This window comes from Rhinoraja longicauda, chromosome 26 (genome assembly GCF_053455715.1).
Source record: "Rhinoraja longicauda isolate Sanriku21f chromosome 26, sRhiLon1.1, whole genome shotgun sequence".
In the NCBI taxonomy this organism is placed as follows: domain Eukaryota; kingdom Metazoa; phylum Chordata; class Chondrichthyes; order Rajiformes; family Arhynchobatidae; genus Rhinoraja; species Rhinoraja longicauda.
In genome coordinates this window covers 31,832,862-31,855,092 of record NC_135978.1, presented here as the reverse complement: position 1 = coordinate 31,855,092, position 22,231 = coordinate 31,832,862, and the positions used below count along the sequence as shown (strand labels likewise).

The window sequence follows — 22,231 nt, the reverse complement described above, 5'->3', positions numbered from 1 at the left end:
GCCATAGAAAGATCCTATTGGGATGCATCACAGCTTTTTTTTGGCAATAGAGTTGTGAATGTAGCCCAGTCCATCACACAGACCAAAGATAGACAAAAATGGTGAAGTAACTCAGCGGGTCAGACAGCATCTCTGGCAAAGTGGACCATCCTCCCCACCATCAACACAGTTATGGTCAAGGACCTTTTGCACCCGGTCATAGATTCATGGAGTGATACAGTGTGGAACAGGCCTTTCGGCCCAACTTGACCATACCGGCCTACGTCCCAACTACACTAGTCCCACCTGCCTGCATTTGGCCCATATTCCTCCAAACAGTTCCATCCATGTAACATAGAAACACAGAAACATAGAAAACAGGGTGCAGGAGGAGGCCATTCGGCCCTTTGAGCCAGCACCACCATTCATTGTGATCATGGCTGATCATCCACAACCAGTAACCCGTGCCTGCCTTCTCCCCATATCCCTTGATTCCACTAGCCCCTAGCGCTCTATCTAACTCTCTCTTAAATTCCTCCAGTGATTTGGCCTCCACTGCCCTCTGTGGCAGAGAATTCCACAAATTCACAACTCTCTGGGTGAAAAAGTTCCTTCTCTCCTCAGTTTTAAATGGCCTCCCCTTTATTCTAAGACTGTGGCCCCTGGTTCTGGACTCCCCCAACATTGGGAACATTTTTCCTGCATCTAGCTTGTCCAGTCCTTTTATAATTTTATATGTCTCTATAAGATCCCCTCTCATCCTTCTAAACTCCAGTGAATATAGGTCTTCATCCCTCTTCAATTGAAAAGAAGATTCAAGTCCTGGAAGCACGTACCATCAGATTCAGGAACAGCTACTTCCCCACTGTTATCTGAACAGTGCTCCTATAAGCTGGGGTGTAGGTTTGGAGGGATATGGGCCAAATGCAGGCAGGTGGGACTAGTGTAGTTGGGACATGTTGGCCGGTGTGGACCGAAGGGCCTGCTCCACACTGTATCACTCCATGAATCTATGATCTTCCAACCTTTCTCATTACAGACCCTGGTCTTTTTCTCGATAATTGTAACGCTATAAGGCTGCGATATATTTTTCCCTCTCATATTTTTCTTTTTACATTACCTGTTGTACACTTTACACTGCCTGTCATGCTTGCGTATCACTTGATTCTCCTTAGTTAGTATGAATTGACCGGGTAGCATGCAAACGGAGCGTTTCACTGTATCTCCATACATGCGACAATACTAAAGCAACACCATTGGCAATACCACTCCAACCACTCGAATAGGACAACCTGACCATTCCCGGCAACCCGCTATTCTTTCTCTGCACTACTTCCAAGGCATTTACGTCCTTTCTTAAATATAGACAGTTATACATAGTACCCTTGATATTATCTCTATAATGTCCTATAAACTGAGGTGTAACATCCTTGCTTATTATCCAATTCCCTAAGCAATATACAATAATCTTCTTTTAGCTTTTCTTTTAGCACAGTGGCACTGGGGTAGAGTTGCTGCCTTACAGCACTGTGCCAGAGATCCGGGTTCAATCCTGGCTACGCGTGCTTATCTGTACGGAGTTTCTACCTTCTCCCCCCTGACCTGCATGGGTTTTCTCCAGGAACTTCGGTTTCCTCCATTACTCCAAAGACGAACAGGTTTGTTGGTTAATTGGCTCGGTATAAATGTAGCAATTGTCCTTAGTGTAGGAGAGTGTTAATGCGCGGGGATCACTGGTCGGTGTGCCGAAGGGCCTGTTTCTGCACTGTAGCTCTAAACTAAAGGGCGGCACGGTAGCGCAGCGGTAGAGTTACTGCTTTACAGCGAATGCAGCCCCGGAGACTCAGGTTCGATCCTGACTACGGGTGCTGCACTGTAAGGAGTTTGTACGTTCTCCCCGTGACCTGCGTGGGTTTTCTCCGAGATCTTCGGTTTCCTCCCACACTCCAAAGACGTACAGGTATGTAGGTTAATTGGCTGGGTAAATGTAAAAAAATTGTCCCTAGTGGGTGTAGGATAGTGTTAATGTGCGGGGATCGCTGGGCGGCACGGACTTGGTGGGCCGAAAAGGCCTGTTTCCGGCTGTATATATATGATATGATATGATATGATAAACTAAACTACTTCCATCTTGTCTTCAACAACTTGTGAATAGCAACTAGGATAGCTAACACTCTCTGCATCTCAGACCTATCCAATTGCTCACCAGTTAGATAATGATTTTGTTAGTCTTCCTGCCAAAATGAACAATTCTGCAGTTCCTTCCTACACAAATTTTACATTTTCCACATTATATTTTACTCTTCTTGCCAATCTTTGCCAACTCAATTAAATTACCTTTTTGTAACCTTTTTAATGTCCTCTTCACAACTTACTTTCTTATCTACCTTGGTGCCATTACACATGTTAATGCCTTTGGTTTCTATCCAAGTTTAGTTTAGTTTAGTATAGAGATACAACGCAGAAACAGGCCCTTCGGCCCACCGGGTCACACACTGACACTACCCTTCACACACTAGGAACGATCGACATTTATACCAAGCCAATTATCATGTACCTGTACGTCTTTAGAGTGTGGGAGGAAACCAAAGATCTCGACGATAGCCCATGCAGGTCACGGGGAAAACGTGCAAACTTCGTACAAACAACGCCTGTAGTCAGGATCGAACCCAGGCCTCTTATATGTCTTATATATTTATATAACTTGTAAAACATTGAGGGCCAAACCAGATTAAGGCTTACAGATAACCAATGTTATGACGGACCGTGGGGGGGGGGGGGGAATTGGTGTTGGTTATTGCTGATTGCCCACTATAACTGAGTCAGGTATAGCAGTCACTCAGCAAAACAAGTTGGTTTCAAATACAAAGTTCTTTTTAACAGCTGAAAATGTATTTTTGTAAGCTAAAAATACTAAATTCTGTTTGTTACATTGTTTAAGAGAGTATCATTGCATAAGTGTCAATAGAAGTGGCAGCTTGTCAATGTCTATGGCCTCCCGCAGTGTAACGAGCAGTCGGCGATCTGAAAGAGACAGTGGTGTCCGTTTACCGAGGGGAAACTCCATCCACTACAGCCTGACACATTTTCACATGCACATTGTTATATTCGCCCTGGTCATCCCAGGTCAACAGGCTTTTATTGGCCTATCTTTCATTATCATGGAAGATGCCAAGATTACACTTGAACCATCTGTTCCTTGTCTGCCTGTCAATCTTTGATTTTAATTTACCCAGTCCTAATGTCCCATCTCCAGCTAACTATTTTTTTTAACCTTTTCAGTCCAATCGATTTTCATACCCATTCTAAACCTTATGTTACAATGATCTACCACTGCGCCACCGTGCCGCCCTGCTCAGCAAATCTGCTCAGCAAAAAGCACCTTTCAAATTCTGCTACTCTACACACATTTCAGCAGGGACTCTGGGCATGCAGTTAACAAGGAGCAAAATCAAAATAGAAATAATAACTTTAAACAAAACAGAAATAATAAGGGTTTGATATGTCCAGGTTACAACCCAATGGTCTGAACCATTTTAGGTAACTAACCTATAACAACCCTTTCCCTTTCACTCTGCCTACATCTCTTCCTCTGGCCTCACATTTCGCACCTCTTCTCTCCTTTGCAACTTATCTCACAGCCTTTTATCTTCTTCCTATCTCTGGCCTTTGTCCACCCACCTGCCAGTTAAACCACAACCATCTGTTCTGAGAGGCTTCTTAAGACAGCACACTGGTGCGGCTGGTAGAGCTGCTGCCCTACAGCACCAGAGGCCTGGCTTTGATCCTGACTTTGATCCTGACTTTGACTGCTGTCTGTGTGGAGTTTGTACATTCGCCCCGTGACCACGTGGGTTTCCTCGTGGTGCTGTGGTTTCCTCCCACATCCCGAAGACGAGCAGGTTTGTAGGTTAATTGGCCCTCTGTAAATTGCCCCCTAGTGTGTAGAGAATGGATGATTGCGTGGAATAACACAGAACTAGTGGGAAATGGCAATGGATGGTCAGTGTGGACATGATGTAGAAACAAAGAACTGCAGGTGCTGATTTCTACCAAAGATAGAAATAAAGTGCTTGAGTAACTCAACGGATCAGGTTAGCATCTCTGGAGATGCTGTCTGACCCGTTGAGTTACTCCAGCACTTTGTGTCCATCGCCAGTGTGGATTTGGTGGGCAGAAGAGCCTGTTTCCAGTGGAAACTTTCCACGCTCTATCTCTAAATTAAATGAAACTCAGGTAAATAAGTCTAACTTCCAAAATGCATTTGGTCCAGGTTGACCATCAGATGGAACATTGCATTTTGACAGATTGAAACAGTGCATGGTACATAAACTGTTTCATTCTTTAGTTTTTAGTTTAGAGATAGTGTGGAAAAAAGCTCTTCGGCCCACCAAGTCCACACCGACCAGCGATCCCCGTACACTAACTCTATCCTACACACTAGGAACAATTTTCAATTTTTACCAAAGCCAGTTAACCTGCAAACCTGTAGGTCTTTGGAACAAAGGAGAAAACCCACGCGGTCAAGGGGAGAACGTACAAATAGCACATCTCTGCCGCTGTAAGACAGCAACTCTACCGCTGCTCCACCACGCCGTTCTGCTGTGAATGCATCTCCCACAAGCCAATAATGAAGAAGGTTTGATAAAAATTATTCTAGATGTCCCTGAAATTCTAACTTTCTTTCTGCCCATCCATCAATGAAAATAAATCACTGGCCAATGAGAGAGAACAAAAAATAGGGCTGGAGAATTCGGTTTCAGTTAAATAACTCTACGAAAAGAGCAGGAGGTCTACCTCAGACAGAGATTAGCCATGCAGTACACAGCTGCCCTCCGCAAGTCCACATCTGACTCTGTCGGCGCACTCAGCTGCAGTAAGATGCCATTTTTTCCAAGAAGGTCTGGAAGGAACTAGAAGAGATTTTTTATTAAAAATACATCTCACATTTATCACCAACCTTAACCATTACAGGTTTGTGTTGAAGGTCTTCAAAGTAAAAGAAAAAAAATTACAGATCCACCACCAATTTTCCGGCAACTGGTGGTCCAGCGCCTCCTTTAATCTGGACAAAATTACGAGAGCGTGCTTAAAATCCCCCCTAGGTTTAAGGTGAAGGGGACGAGATTTAATAGGAATCTGATGGGTAACTTTTTCACACAAAGAGTGTGGGGGTATGGAACAAGCTGCCAGAGGAAGCAGTTGAGGCATGGACTATCACAACATTTCAGAAACAGTTTGGCAGGTACATAGATAGGACAGATTTGGAGGTATATGGGCCAAATGCAGGCAGGTGGGAGTAGTGTAACAGAGACATGTTGCCAGTGTGGGCAAGTTGGGCCGAAGGGCCTGTTTCCACGCTGTATGACTCAAAGACTCCACTTCTGTGCCACCGCATGACTATGACTCTCTACTCATTCCACACAGATCAGTATCCTAGCCTGCAATTTCCCTAATCTAGATGGATCTGCTTTACAACACCTTAAACGTAACAGGATCTGCAACATATCTTTGATCGTAAATCAAACGCACGAACATACCTTCTGGCACCGTGGCCCGTTGCTGTAGACGAGAGCAGCCACCGCCTGCAGTATTTCCACATGAGTCCACGAGTTGCACTGCTGTAGGGCTCGGATGCAGTAGGACAGGAGCAGTTCCAAGCTCTGTTCATCCACTGTTACCTTAGAGAAGAACAACCATAAATCTCACATCTTGGCCAATATTCTCCCTCAAATGAAAGTAGCTGACGATCCGTTACACACATGACAGTTTCCCGACAGAGATACACCTACGCCATCATTATCCTATTTACTATTTACAGCAAAAAAAAACGCTGAATCGCAGAAAGATCTTGGGGTTCGTGTACAGAATTATTTAAATGCAAATTTAGTTTAGTTTCGAGATACAGTGCGGAAACAAGCCCTTCTGCCCACCAAGTCTGCGCTGACCAGCGATCCCTGCACACTTTATACAATCCTACAGACACTCGGAACAATTTACAATTATATCAAGCCAATTAACCTACAAATCTGTATGCCTTTGGAGTGTGGGAGGAAATTGGAGATCCCAGAGAAAACCCATGCAGGTCAAGGGGAGACTCCTTACAGACAGCACCCATGGTCAGGATGGAACCCTGGTCTCTGGCACAGTAAGGCAGCAACTCTACCGCTGTGCCACCGTGTCGCCCTGTTATTAAAGATTGTTCTTCTTCCATTCTTTCTTGAATATTAAGTCTTAACAGCCCCTAACACTAAAGTTGGTTCTGAAGAAGGGTCTCAACCAAAAATGTCACCTATCCCTGTTCTCTAGAGACACTGCCTGACCCGCTGAGTTACCCCAACACTTTACTTCCTTTTTGTAAACCAGCATTTGCATTTTCTTAGTTCAACAAAAGTTGGTTTCTCGGCTTGATCTTGGGGGAAAATGCTAATTTGCCGTCTTCTATTTATCATTACTACTTGGACAAATATGACCAGAAACAGCTAACTTTTGAGCTGTAAAAGCAGGTTATGTCTAGTTGTTCTTCTTGTGGTGATTACTATTATGGCGGACAAGGAACTATAGATGTTAGTTTAGTTTAGTTTAGACATACAGTGCAGAAATAGGCCCTTCAGCCCACCGAGTCTGTGCCGACCAGCGATCCCCCTGTACACTAGCACTATCCTACACACACTTGGGACAATTTATAATTTTTACCAAGCCAATTACCCCTACAAACCAGTATGTCTTTGGAGTGTGAGAGGAAACTGGAGCTCCCGGAGAAAACCCATGCAGGTCATGGGGAGAAAGTACAAACTCTGTACAGACAGCACCCGTAGTCAGGATCGAACCCGGGTCTCTGGCACTGTAAGGCATCAACTCTACCAGTGCGCCACCATGTCGCCATGAAGTTTCAGGAGGCATTCAATAAAGTTCCACATGTGAGATGGTCTCAAAATTGAGAACATTTGGAAGTGGAGGCAACCTGCTGACCTACGCTGAGAACAGGTTAGGAGTTAGAAAACAGTGGCATAATGTGATGGCTGCTTTCATCCACTGATTTAGTGAGGGGATTCCAATTTTCATTGTATTTAATACCGAACCACACATCAAAGTTAAATGTCACTGCAAGTAAGCAGATCAAAAAATATACAGTTGCAAGTAAAGGATATTGATAGATCAAGTAATATTATGGCAGATGGAATTTAATATGATATGAAGAAATCTGAGGTCACCCACTTCCATCCTAAAGATGGATTAGAGTAATTTATAATTGAAAGAGGCCTGAGAATTGCTGAATAGCAGAAAGATCATGGCGTGCGTGTACAGAATTCATTAAGTTCAAGATATCTTTAAAAGGGTTTATGCTACTCCTTGTTTCTGGGTGAAAGCTATGCCACAGACATGCAAACCACATCTTCGACCACATTTACACAGGTACTGGGTACTGCATCCTCAGTAAAGAAATATTGACCATGGAGGGAGTGCAGTGCAAGGACAGATGCAGGAAATTTTTTCCCAATGTTGGAGGAGTCCAGAACCAGGGGCCACAGTCTAAGAATAAAGGGGAGGTCATTTAAAACTGAGGTGAAAATAAACTTTTTCACCCAGAGAGTTGTAAATTTGTGGAATTCTCTGCCACAGAGGGCAGTGGAGGCCAAATCACTGGATGGATTTAAAAAAAGAGTTAGTTAAAGCTCTAAGGGCTAGCGGAATCAAGGGATTATGGGGAGAAGATGGATGATGGAAGATGGATTCAACAATGGCTGAATGGGAGATACCAGAGGGTAATGGTTGACAATTGTATGTCAGGTTGGAGGCCAGTGTCTAGTGGAGTACCCCAAGGATCTGTGTTGGGTCCACTGTTGTTTGTCATTTACATTAATGATCTGGATGATGGTGTGGCAAATTGGATTAGTAAATATGCAGATGATACTAAGATAGGTGGTGTAGTTAATAATGAAGTAGAGTTTCAAAGTCGACAGAGAGATTTGGGCCTTTTGGAAGGGTGGGCTGAAAGGTGGCAGATGGAGTTTAATGCTGATAAGTGTGAGGTGCTGCATTTTGGTAGGACAAATCAAAATAGGACGTACAGGGTAAATGGTAGGGAATTGAGGAATGCAGTGGAACAGAGGGATCTGGGAATAACTGTGCATTGTTCCCTGAAGGTGGAATCTCATGTGGATAGGGTGGTGAAGAAGGCGTTTGGTATGCTTGCCTTTATAAATCAGAGCATCGAATATAGAAGTTGGGATGTAATGTTAAAATTGTACAGGGCATTGGTGAGGCCGAATCTGGAGTATGGTGTGCAGTTCTGGTCGCCAAATTATAGGAAGGATGTCGACAAAATGGAGAGGGTACAGAGGAGATTTACTAGAATGTTGCCTGGGTTTCAGCACTTAAGCTACAGAGAGAGGTTGAACAGGTTGGGTCTTTATTCTTTGGAGTGTAGAAGGTTGAGGGGGGACTTGATAGAGGTTTTTAAAATTTTGAGAGGGACGGACAGAGTTGACGTGGGTAGGCTTTTCCCTTTGAGAGTGGGGAAGATTCCAACAAGGGGACATAGCTTCAGAATTGAGGGACAAAAGTTTAGGGGTAACATGAGGGGTAACTTCTTTACTCAGAGGGTGGTGGCTGTATGGAATGGGCTTCCGGTGGAAGTGGTGGAGGCAGGCTCGATTTTATTATTTAAGAGTAAATTGGATAGGTATATGGATAAGAGGGGATTAGAGGGTTATGGTCTGAGAGCAGGTAGATGAGACTAGGTCAGAGAGAGTGGTCGGCGTGGACTGGTAGGGCCGAACGGGCCTGTTTCCGTGCTGTAGTTGTTATATGGTTATATGAAGGCTGGCACAGGTTACTGATTGTGGATGATCAGCCATGATCACAATGAATGGCGGTGCTGGCTCGAAGGACCAAATGGCCTCCTCTTGCACCTATTTTCTATGTTTCTATCTAAAGGGGGTTACATTATAAAAAGAGATTGCATATCTACTGTGTCCGTTGGTCCAGATATACTGTATATCGCGAGACCAAACGCAGGCTCGGCGATTTCACTGAACACCTCCGCTCAGTCAGCCTACACCACTGTAATCTCCCGGTTGCTAAACACGTCTCGACCCGAAACGTCACCCATTCCTTCTCTCCAGAGATGCTGCCTGACCTGCTGAGTTACTCCAGCATTTTGTGATACCAACATTTTATTGAAGATCATACCTGCAGGCGGTTGAGCAAGTGATGGATTAGTTGGCACATTTTGCTCACCAGGTGCTCCTGGTTTAACTGGACAAGTCGACAGGCTTGGACAAGCAGCGAACACACATCCTACAAGTGGGAAGTAAATTAAAGAGACTTCTTATTCCAGACATCTTAGAAATGAATTATTTTTCATTGTTGAAAGGTCATTTATAATTGGTACATTAGCCAATTCAAAAATCCATTAGAACATTATTACGGCAGCATGATAAACTACATATCCTACGCATTACTCTTGTATTGAGGGGCTTCTTACAGTTTCATCTTATATTTAGCTGTCAGCATATCAATAGATTTCATGCATTTTTCAGTAGCTGGATCCAACTTTATCTCCATGTCAGAATTTAAACTGGAGTTTTCCAATTTTACACTTCTCTATCAGTTGCTATCTTATGCACTGCTTAAAATGTCTTAACTATCTTCTGTGGTCTCCTTTACATTGGAGACACCACACATAGACGAGGCCACCCCGTTTTGCTGAACATGTGCTCGGCCCGCCAAGGGGTGCTGGATTTTCCAGTTGCCAGCTAGTTTAACTCTCCTTCCCATTCCCACATTGAATATTCTGTCCTGGGCCTCCTCCATTGCCAAAGTGAGGCCACACGCAAACTGGAGGAACAGTATCTCATATTTTGCTAGGGTACCTTACTACCCAATAGTGTGAACATTGAAGTCTCCAATTTTGGGTAACTAATGAACAATGAAGATGGAGATCAATCAGTACGCCAAGTACACCTGCTCCTTCCGTGGGAAGACCAAGATGAAAAGAAACCTGTTGGATCCTGCATGAAGACTGTGGCCGGAGGAGCCTGGGCCTACAACACCACCACAGCTGTCACAGTGAAGTCTGCCATCCGTCGCCTCCAGGAGTTGAAGGATCAGTGAACACTGACTGGGAATCTCATGTGTACGTCATCAAAGTAGTAAATCAAAGTTTAACAAAACAACAACAACAAAAAAGTCGGGGAGGGATAATGCCTCCAGCGCTGGATGTGCTGGAGCGGCTCCCGATCCAGGCGAGCCCCAGGCTGCTGCAGGGCCTCCTCCGTCGCCCTCGACTTGCTCGGCCCGTCGATCGACGTCCCTCTCCTCTCCCGACCGACCGCCTGTGTGTCCAGAGGGAAACGCCTTCTGCAGCCGACCTTGCAGGCGCTGGAGGGATTACCCCTCTCCTACTGGCCCGTTCATCATGTACGTCGTCGCCAGCGGCTCCCTCCTCGGTTCTCCGGTCTTCAGGGCCGATCTCGGCAGTTTCCGAACTTACATGTCAGGTAGGCTATCAAGTTGAGGGTTTTTATGCAGCTGATGACATCATAATAATTTTAAATTGTAATTATTTCTTAGAAATGGTGTGTCAGTGCGACGGTGACGCACGTGGGCACTCCACCAGTATATCATATGATATTTCTATACTGTCTGCAGGCCCACTGGTGGGCACTGTATTTTTTTCTGTTTTATAAATAATTGTATACCTACAGTATATATATATTCCAATATTTCAAGCTCTTTTAAAAAATTGAATATTATTTATTTGTTGCCATATAAACCTCATTAAATTTATAAAACGGACATTTCTTTATTTTTTCCTACGGCCCGCAAAAATGTGCCAAATATATAATGTGGCCCTCGTGCTGAAAAGTTTGGAGGCCCCTGGTCTACACCAACAGAGGTCGCGGCCTCCAAGCGGAGTCCGCCGGTGCCGGAACAGTCTGCCCAGGCCGTCGTGATGCTGAGACACCGGCCCACAAAGTCAGCCTCAGAGGTCGGATATGGGAACAGATCTGGCGGCCCAGGCCGGCTGGAGTTCTAAAGCCCAGGCCGCAGGGGGCAAATCCGGCCCGCCGATCGACCGCGGAAGTCCTGATGAGGTCAAGATCGATCTTCTCACCGGCCTAGGGCGCTACATTTTCGGGGGGACTTCCAGGGGGGATTTCAAGTGCCCTCTCGTAATTATGTCCGGATTAAAGGAGATGCCGGACCATCAGTTGTCGGAAAATCGGTGGTGGATCTGTACTAAATCCCTTGTGAAAACATTCTTCTTCCCAACAACATATGTGCGATTTGTCACATATATAGTTGAAAAGTTCTAAGAATTATCTAATAATTAAGGTGTTGGTCTTTTCTCAGCTTAACTCCAATTCAAAACCTGCTGACTTGAGTGTTGCAATATTGGCACACAACTGACCTCTGATTACATTCTGTAAGAAATAAAACGCCAATTAATTTTGGCAGGCAATGCAGCCAGTCTCATTTTTTTTTTTGAGGTCTGGGGAAGTACAATGAGAATGGTTCAAATCAAAGGACTCCCAACTCCCAAAGGACTCCCAACAGATATATATTAATTTAATTGCACTTGTGGCTTGCATTGTAAAAAAGCCTCAGGCTGGTCTTGACCCTGTCTCATGGTGGACTCAGTCGGGCGAAAGGTGGCATTCCATGCAGTATCTCCAAACTAAATTAAACAACTACCCTACCAGGAAATTATTTTTATATGACTGTAAATCCATGCTTAGTTTAGTTTACCTTCATTCAGAGATACAGCATAGTGCCAGCAGTACTTCTTACACCAAACTTTGAGTTACCATGGACCCCTCATAGGTTCTGCCTGTGATCATAATAGTCATGTGATTTAGTTTAATTTAGACATACAGCAATGGACACAGGCCCTTCGGCCCACCAAGTCTGTGCCAACCATTGGTCACACCCACACTGGTTCCATATTATCCCACTTTTGCATCCTACAAACTAGGGGCAAATTTGTGAAGGCAATTAACCTGCAAGTCTTTGGAATATGGCAGGAAACCAGAGCACCCGGAGAAAACCCACGCAGTCATAGGGAGAATGCACAAACTCCACACAGGCTGCACCCCTAGTCAAGATAGAATCGGGGTCTCTGGAGCCATGAGGCAGCAGGTCTACCCGCTGCAGTGCTGCTTGTTTATCGTGGTGTGCACAATAGATTTTGCGCAATTTGCTGGCTTATTAGTTATGTGGCACCTGCTCCACTTCTCTGGGTACAACAGGCAAATATATAAGTGTACCAAGATGTTGTGACAGGATGGTAAAGTACAGAATGCTGCAATTACCCAGAGCAAATTTCTGACTATAGTTTTACTTCACATCATTCCAAGTACAACCCAGGTCTGAGGGCAGGGCCCTTATAGAATGAAAACAGAATGATACTGTAGGATATCACCAAAGTCAGTCATTCAAGTGCTGGCAAATGTCACCAGAAACTGTCCAGTTGTGCCAATGGCTTTTGTCTTTGCTTAATAAAATGAATACGGAGCACTAAATGCTTCGAGATATTTTGACTTGAAAAGCAAGTGCTATTATAATCTAGCCACCGTAATAAAGTCTCCAAAATGGAGAAAAATCTCCGTTTTTTAAATATTTAGATGGGCACAAGGATATGTAGGGAATGGATTGGTATAGATCACGCACAGGCAGATGAGATTAGTTTATCTTGGCATTATGTTCGGTACTGATATTGTAGACCGAAGAGCCTGTTCCTGTGATATAACTTTCTAAGTTCTATAAGGTTCCCAATCTGGAAAAATCAGGCTCCATTGAAATGATAGCATCAAGGCTGCATCTCAGAGTACAGATAACTAGATGAGAACGAGCAAACATTGCAATTACTGAAGAGCAATCATGTCACTGAACAATGTTTAACGATAACACCAAATGTTTGCACATTATGCCTTTAATTTATTTTTAAAAGTCTCCAAATGCTTTATAACAGCAGAATCAAATATTAATTCTGACCCAAAGTAAAACCACGGTCCCAAGACAAAAAGGATTAATGCAGTCAATTTGGCAAATAATGTTTTAAAATTATAATTTTCATGCACAGGTAGCGTCCATTTGCCCAATAGTTCATGCTAGCTTCTCGTACTGCAATCCCTTCAGTTTAGACTTTTAGACTTTAGAGGTACAGCGTGGAAACAGGCCCGTCAGCCCATCAAGTCCACGCCGACCAGCAATTACTATAACTAGCACACTAGCACTAGCACTACCCTACACACTAGGGACAATTTACGATTTTACCAAAGCCAATTAACCTACAAACCAGTGCGTCTTTGGAGTGTGGCAGGAAACTGGTGCACCCGGAGAAAACCCACACAGTCACGGGGAGAAAGTACAAATTCTGTACAGACAGCACCTGTAGTAACGAACCTGGGTCTCTGGCACTGTATGGCAGCAACTCAGAAAGAAACATAAATAAGAAAATCAGCAAGATAACTATCTTAACAGATTGATAGTTGGGTCTGCAAATAGACCACGAGCCCATTCTATTCACATGAAAGTGTGTGACATGTGGAAAGCTCTGAATGCAAGAAAAAAATGGGAGAACTGCAAAAAAATTGGCAGAAGGTGATTAAAGGAAAACTCGAGGTATGGAAATTAGGATTGAGTTTTGTTTTTCTCAAAGAAATGTTGAGAAACTTTGCCTGCCCGAGTCACAGAGATCAACAAAACTCGCTGAATTTTCTTGCTGTTCTGAATCCAAATGTATGCTCAAGTTTTACATATCCATAAAACAGACTACCTATTTTAATGAAAACTGGGCAACACAACAACAAATTCAATACATGCTAGAAATCAGATATAAGAAAAGAAAATGCTGAAAATACTCAGCATTACTGAGGCAATATAGGTAGAAAGGACAAAAAGAAATGGTGCAATCTCTCCAATGGCAATTACAAACACCCGTGAAGCCATGTGTCCCAAACATTCTGGTGCCCTGAAATGGGGGGACTATGTATAAACACAGCTGTAATTTTTACATGGTGAAACCAAAATGTATAAAAATGGCCTTTATTAAAATCTGACAATGTGCACTTTAACCACATGTGATTTTTTCTATTACAAATCTCAAATTGTGGAGTACAGAGGCAAATAAATAAATGACGGGTCTTTGTCCCAAACATTATGGAGGGCACTGTACATAGAATAAGTAGAATAAATATACCAAGTTAATTATTCTAACCTAGAGTAGCGTTGAGCACAATTCTGCTTCCAGACTTACTGGAATAGAATGAAAAATATGTACCCCTGCTACCCGCTGACTGGGCCACATATGTTGGGCCATGATTAAGCGGCCAATTGTCACCAAATTTACAGGTTCGCATATGAAGAGTGGCTGTCACATGCAATCCCATAAGGCCATGATTCAAGACCTTCAGTATGTAAGTGGCATTGGCGGAACAGTGGCACAGCAGCAGAGCTACTGCCTTACAGCGCCAGAGACCCGGGTTAGATCCTGACTATGGGTGCTGTTTGCATGGAGTTTGTACGTTCTCCCTGTGACCACGTGGATTTTCTCTGGGTGCTCTGGTTTCCTCCCACACTCCAAAGACGTGCAGGGTGCAGGAGAAGGGTCTCGACCTGAAACGTCACCCATTCCTTCTCTCCAGAGGTGCTGAGTTACTCCAGCTTTTTGTGTCTACCTTTAGGTGTGTAGGATAATTGGCTTTGGTTAATTGTTAATTGTCTCCTGTGTTTAGGATAGTGCCAGTGTATCTGGTCTGTGAGGACTCAATGGGCCGAAGGGCCTGTTTCCACGCTGTATCGCTAAAGTCTACGGTCTAAGCCAAAGGGAATGCAATAAACCAGAGGACTGAAAGATAAGTAATCTCAAGTTTGCAAATCACTGCTCCATTGGCTGCATTTGATCATATTGATGTACAGGAATTATGGGGGGGGGGGGGTCTATTTATTTATTTATCCGTCTATTCATTTATTTATTTATAGAAACATAGAAACATAGAAAATAGGTGCAGGAGTAGGCCATTCGGCCCTTCGAGCCTGCACCGCCATTCAATATGATCATGGCTGATCATCCAGCTCAGTAGCCTGTACCTGCCTTCTCTCCATACCCCCTGATCTCTTTAGCAAAAAGGGCCACATCTAACTCCCTCTTAAATATAGCTATTAAGTTATTTAAATAGAATTATCTGTCTATTCATCTATCTACCTGTTTATTTATTTATTTATTTATCTGTTTGTTTGTTTATTTATTTGTCTGTTTATTTATTTGTTTATTTGTTTTATTTTGGTTTATTTTGGTTTATTTGGTTTATGGTTTATTTGTCATTCCTCTCCTTACAGATCATGTAACGAATGGGACAAATCTATTGCACTAACGCCATGCAAACATCAGTTGATTTTCTCTGAATAATCCAACCTGGCTATTTGCACCGATAAACTGCATTAATTATATAAACCAGCAACTACTGAACATTATCACATACTAGACAAGATCCGGCATGCCACTGATTCAGTGAAGTTAAAGGCTTGTTTATCCTTTGAGATGATATATAAGATCAGTATAAATTAGCATAAAGTTCTCTGCAATACCAGCAGGATCTTTCAACTCAATATTAACCTAGCTTTACGGCTGATTTATTGCTATTTGTGAAGTAATGGTTTCTGAGACACATATTAGAAGGCATTCGACAATGCAGTCAACCTGAGAAACCTCATAACATAATCAATTCCTCTGGAACTGTCGTTAGTTTGCCTTGTGTAGAAAGGAACTGCAGAAGCTGGTATATACCGAAGATAGACATGAGGTGCTAGAGTAACTCAGGGGGTTAGGCAGTCTCTCTGGAGAAAAAGGATGGATGACATCAAGAATCAATATTGTCATTTTTCCCAGATAGAACAATGAAATTCTTACTTGCAGCAACTATACATACATGCACACACACGTACACATGGAAAACAATCAATAATAGTGCAAAAAGACAAAGCCAATGCCCCCAGTTCAATGAAGTTTCGGGTAGGGACACTTCTTATTGCTCAATACCGCCATTCTCACATCTGGAACTGAACAAAAGTCACATTAACTACCTGATAACAGAGAGAAGGGTACCATGGAACTGCCAGTCGCCAGGAGTCAATATGTAATTTTGATTTTATATACTAAGGGGAATTAAATTTTCCTCCAAAAGGATATCAATATTTGCAATGACTCTGATGATTTTGATTCCTCTCAGAATGCAGTGATCCACATATACATTTTCATTGGATATATGGACCAAGGGGAAAATGAGTCCTTGTGTAGGAAAGACTGCAGATGCTGGTTTAAATCGAAGGTAGACACAAAATGCTGGAGAGTAACTCAGCGGGACAGGCAGCACGTCCGGAGAGAAGGAATGGGTGACTTTTCTGGTCGAGACCTTTCTTCAGTCTGAGTCCTTGTTTGGAACTGCACAAACCACAGTAAACACATTTAAATTAATCTTAGGAAAAAAAGACAAATATGAGCAACACCCACAATTATATTCTGATTGATTATAGGCTGCAGTTTTAAAAAAGCAACCTGAAGGTCAGAGGTTCAAATCATGACAGAAAGCTATGAAATTTATTTCAATAAATCAAAAGAATATGAATTAGGACAGGTGATTCTCAAAGAAATGACAGCACGAAAAGGTCAAGGAAAATGGTGAAGCTTTAGAGTTTAGAGATACAGCGCAGAAACATGCCCTTCGGCCCGCCAACCAGCGATCCCCGTACACTAGCACTATCCTACACACTAGGGACAATTTACAATTTTTCTAACAAAGCCAATTAACCTACAAACCTGTACATCTTTGGAGCAGAAACCTGTACGCTTGAGGGAAGCAAAGCACCCGAAGCAAACCCACGTGGTCACAGGGAGAACATACAAACTCCGTACAGACAGCACCGGTAGTCAGGATTGAACCTGGGTCTCTGGCGCTGTAAGGCAGCGACTCTACCGCTGCACTACCGAGCCACCCCCCAAAGCTGATGGGCTACGTGTGTTTATTTCGATACAAGGAGTATCGTGGGTGAAGCAGATTAATTGAGACCCTGGATTAGTGCTTGGGACTATGATGTTGTGGCCATTACGGAGATGTGGCATCAAGCGGGACACAACTGGCAGTTCAACGCTCCAGAATCTCAATGTTTCAGATATGATAGAGGAAGGTAAAAGAGGTGAAGATTTGCACAACTAATCAGGGACAACGCTCTAGACCAGCCATATTAAAGCAATGGCCAAGAAAGCACACCATGTGTTGTCTTTCCGCTGACTGGTTAGCACACAACAAAAGCTTTTTACTGTACCTCAGTTCACGTGACAATAAACAAAACTCAAACTCAAAGCGGTGCTCAAAGAGAACATACTGGAGGGTTCATTCACTGAGGTGATATGGAAAAAGCTCAAAGATAACAAAGGTGCAGGTGCTCTTATGGGAGTGTACTATAGCCCCCCCCCCCCCCCCCAAACCCAGCAGGAGATAGAGGGACAAATATGTGGACAAATTGCCATAAGATGCAAAAGCAACAGGGTTGCCGTAGTGGGTGATGTTATCTTCACCAAACTGACGAGGACCAACTTAGTGCAAAAGGCTTAGATGGGCCAGAATTTGTTGGGTGGATCCAAGACGGTTTTCTAAAACAATATGTGGATATCCAATTAATGGAGGGTCCATACTGGACGTTGTGATGGGAAACAAGCCTGGCCAGGTGACTGGTGTTTCAGTGGAAGAACATTTTGTGGTTAGTGATCACAATCCCCCATGTTTTAAGATTACTTTGAATAGCGATAAATCTGGGCCTTGTGGGAAGGTATTAAATTGGAATAAGGCACAATATAATGTTATTCGGCAGAACCGAGGGAGCAGTTGTTGTTGGGCTAATCCACATCGGACATGTGGGAGTTGTTTAAAGGTCAGTTGAACAAGTTTAGGACCAGCATGTTCCAGTAAGGAGGCGGGATAAGTACGGCAAATTAAGAGAACCTTGGGTGACTGAAGGGGTTGCAAATTTGGTCAAAATACAGAGTATGCAAGGTTTAAGACGATGTAATCAGACCGTGCCTTTGAGGAATACAAAATGAATAGGAAATAACAAATGCATGCAATTAAAAGGGCCAAAATGGACCATTTTATTCGGCCATTATTTGACAAATCAGATTAAGGACAATCCCAGGGGTTCTTATACCTACATTAAAACAAGAGAGTAACTAGGGTGAATATAGGACTGCTCAAGGACAGAGGAGGGAATTGTGGTTTGAGATGGAGATGTAGGTGAGCTACTAACGAGTACTTTGCATCTGTATTCACCAGTGAGAAGGACATGGAGGGTAGAGAGATTATTGTAGAGCAGCGGTCTCCAAACTATGGCCCGCGGGCCACATCCGGCTCGCCACGAGATTTTATCCGGCCCGCAGCAAGCTCTTAGGCGGCGGGGACTGGAGGCAGAAGCTGCCGGCAAAGGTTCACCAGAGAGGGGATCGCCACCGACCCAGAGCCGGGACAAGGCGAGAGATCGCAGCGCCCCCTCGCAAACACCAAGCCCAAGGAAACTTCCCTCCTCGCCGCCGCCGTTCACCCCAGGGATGCGGGGCTTCTGGCAACAACTACAACACTTGTGTTTGTTCTTATTTCGCACAGATCGCACTGGCTCTGGGAGAGAGGGAGAGGGGAAAGAGAGGGAGAGAGAGAGAGAGCAAGAGGGGAAAGAGAGGGAGGGAGAGAGGGAGGAAGGGAGCAGCCCCCGCAAGTGGCGGCGCTCCTTCACCGGACCCTCTAACACCCTCCCTCTCCCTGCATCCCGCTCTCACCCGCTGCTCCCTCTACTCCGACTCTCTCTTCACCCCCACTCTCTCTACCCCCACTCTCTCTTCACCCCCCACTCTCTCCTCCCCTCTCTCCTCCCCCACCCACTCTCTCGCCCCCACCCACTCTCTCCCCTCCCCCACTCTCTCCCCTCCCCCACTCTCTCCCCTCCCCCACTCTCTCCCCTCCCCCACTCTCTCCTCCCCCACTCTCCACCCCCCCACTCTCTCTCCTCCCCACCCACTCTCCCCTCCCCCACCCACTCTCTCTCCTCCCCCACTCACTCTCTCTCCTCCCCCACTCTCTCCCCTCCCCTCCCCCACTCTCTCCCCTCCCCCACCCCTCCCCCACTCTCTCCCCTCCCCCACTCTCTCCCCTCCCCCACTCTCTCTCCTCCCCCCACCCACTCTCTCTCTCCCCCCCACCCACTCTCTCTCCTCCCCTCTCTCTTCTCTCTCTCTCCCAGTGGTGATCTGCATTTTTTCTGTATATTACAATATTTCAAGCTCTTTTTTAAAAATTGAACATTATTTATTTGTTGCCATACAAACCTAATGTAAACCAACTTAATTTAATCTAACCTAGTTTAACCTTTCCTAATCTAATCTAACGTAACCTAGTCTAAACTTTTTTGAGTTCATTAAATTTATAAAACTCACACTTCTTTATTTTTTACTATGGCCCGCAAAAATGTGCCAAATATATGTGGCCCTCATGCTGAAAAGTTTGGAGGCACCTGTTGTAGAGAATACTAATATGCAAAGGCAGTTTGAAATCAAGGAGAAGGTGGTGTTGAGGCTCTCGAAGAGCATTAAGGTGGATAAATCCCCAGGACCTGATGGGATCTATACCAGGTTATTGAGAGAAGCGAGAGGAGAATGCAAGAGTCTTGACAATGATCAAAGACAGAGGGGTGTGGTGGAAGCACAATATTCAGGCTGGTGGTCCGTGACCAGTAGGGTTTCACCGGGATCTGTGTTGTCGAGGACGTACTTGGTGACTTGTACATAAATATATCTGGACTACACTTCTTCCCAACCTGTCTCCTGCAAAAAGTCTATCCCCTACTCCCAATTCCTCCGTCTACGCCGCATCTGCGCCCGGGATGAGGTGTTTCACACTAGGGCATCAGAGATGTCCTCAATCTTCAGGAAACGGGGCTTCCCAAGTCAAGTCAAGTCAAGTCTTTGCCCTCTTCCATTATAGATGAGGCTCTCACTAGGGTCTCTTCTACATCCCGCAGCTCCGCTCTTGCTCCCCCTCCCCCCATTCGTAACAAGGACAGAATCCCCCTCGTTCTCACCTTCCACCCCACCAGCCAGCGGATCCAACAAATCATTCGCCAACATTTCCGTCACCTACAACGGGACCCCACCACTGGCCATATCTTCCCATCCCCTCCCCTCTCTGCGTTCCGCAGAGACCATTCCCTCCGTAACTCCCTGGTCCACTCGTTCCTTCCTACCCAAACCACCCCACCCCCGGGCACCCCCGGGCACTTTCCCCTGCAACCACAGGAGATGCAACACCTGTCCCTTTACCTCCCCCCTCAACTCCATCCAAGGACCCAAACAGTCTTTCCAGGTGAGACAGAGGTTCACCTGCACCTCCTCCAACCTCATCTATTGTATCCGCTGCTCTAGATGTCAACTTCTTTACATCGGTGAAACCAAACGCAGGCTCGGCGATCGTTTCGCTCAACACCTTCGCTCAGTCCGCCTTAACCAACCTGATCTCCCGGTGGCCGAGCACTTCAACTCCCCACTGTCTCGGTGTCTTTGCCATCTGTCACTTCAAGTTAGCACGCAGGTACAGCAGGCAGTCTGACCTTTCTGCCATGGGCCTCCTCCAGTGCCATAGTGAGGCCCACCGGAAATTGGAGGAACAGCACCTCATATATTGCCTGGGCAGCTTGCAGCCCAGCGGTATGAACATTGACTTCTCCAACTTTAGATAGTTCCTCTGTCCCTCTCTTCCCCTCCCCTTTCCCAGATCTCCCACTGTCTTCCTGTCTCCACCTATATCCTTCCTTTGTCCCACCCCCCTGACATCAGTCTGAAGAAGGGTCTCGACCCGAAACGTCACCCATTCCTTCTCTCCTGAGATGCTGCATGACCTGCTGAGTTACTCCAGCATTTTGTGAATAAATACCTTGGACATAAATGTAGATAAGTCGGTTAGTAAGTTTGCAGATTGCTAGAGTAGCGGACTGCAAAGGCTGTCAAAGTATACAGCAGGATATAGATCGACTACAGAAATGGATGGATAAAATTGGCAGATGGAGTTTAATCCGAGCAAGTGTGAGGTGTTGCACTTTGGGAGGCCGAATGTAAGAGTAGAGTCATGGCAAGACTCATTACAGCATTAATGTATGGAGATGTTTTGGGGATTCAAGTCCATAGGTCCCTGAAAGTAACAACAGAAGTAGATAGAGTGGTAAAGGCAGTCTATGGTATGTTTACCATCATCGGTCGGGGCATTGAGTACAAGAGTCAGGAAGTCATCATGCAGTTTTATACAACTTTGTTTAGAAGTCACTTGGAATATTGCGTACAGTTCCGGTCAGTCCAATACAGGAAGGATGTGGAGACTTTCGGGAGGGTGTAGAAGAGATTTACCAGAATGCTGCCTGGATTAGAGGGTATTAGCTATAAGCAGAGGTTGGTCAAACTTGGCGCGTAGGAGACTGAGAGACCACATAGAAATATATAAAATTATTAAAGTCATAAATAGATTTTATATTTATATTTATACATAAATTTTAAACCTGTCTTAATTAATTTAGTTATGTAATCGTGCACTTAAATTTAATATTTACTCATTACAGTTCCACCACTGATTTTCTGGCACTCTTGGTTCCAGAGCTTTGCTGGCTTATCCAGCAGGCCAAGGAAGTCGGCTATGGGGATAGATTTGCTGGCTCCAGCTGGGCTGGAGTTCCAGAGCCCAGGCCGGAGGTTGCAAATTCAACCCACCGATCAGCCATGGAAGTCCCGATGAGGTTGAGATTGGCTGCTTTGCCCAGCCGAGGCGCCACATTTTCGGGGAGACTTCCAGGGCGCGGGGGAATTCTCACGGAACCCCTAGCGACCTCTAGCGGAACCTAGTGTTCATTACAAGTCTATACATCCGTTATTTTTTTTCATCATTTTTTTCCGATCCGATTTCTCCGTTTATTTGGCAAAGTGAAAAACACGGAAATCAAGCAAAAAGCGCGGAAAATGGATTTAAAAACGCGGAAATTCACATGCCTGTAGGATAGGCAATCAGGACCTTTTTTCACAGGCTGTAAATGTCAAAGACTAGAAGGCACAACTTTAAAGTGAAAAGAGCAAAGTTTAAATATGATTTGCGGGTCAAGGTTTTTGTTAAACATAGTGTGGTGAGTGTCTGGAACCCTCGATGGAGGCAAATATGAGAGTGGT

At 44.6% G+C, this 22,231-nt stretch overlaps 1 protein-coding gene across 1 annotated transcript in view; it reads right to left on the bottom strand.

Moving 5' to 3' along the window:
• The window catches only part of heatr6 (HEAT repeat containing 6), a 98,409-nt gene that overhangs the window by 65,353 nt on the left and 10,825 nt on the right, over window positions 1-22,231 (bottom strand). The window contains exons 2-4 of the mRNA XM_078422154.1: window positions 9,175-9,282; window positions 5,520-5,660; window positions 4,777-4,892 (exon numbers count right to left, since the gene is read on the bottom strand). Coding sequence (XP_078278280.1) covers window positions 4,777-4,892; window positions 5,520-5,660; window positions 9,175-9,282 — 365 coding nt within the window. The remainder of the gene's footprint in view (window positions 1-4,776; window positions 4,893-5,519; window positions 5,661-9,174; window positions 9,283-22,231) is intronic.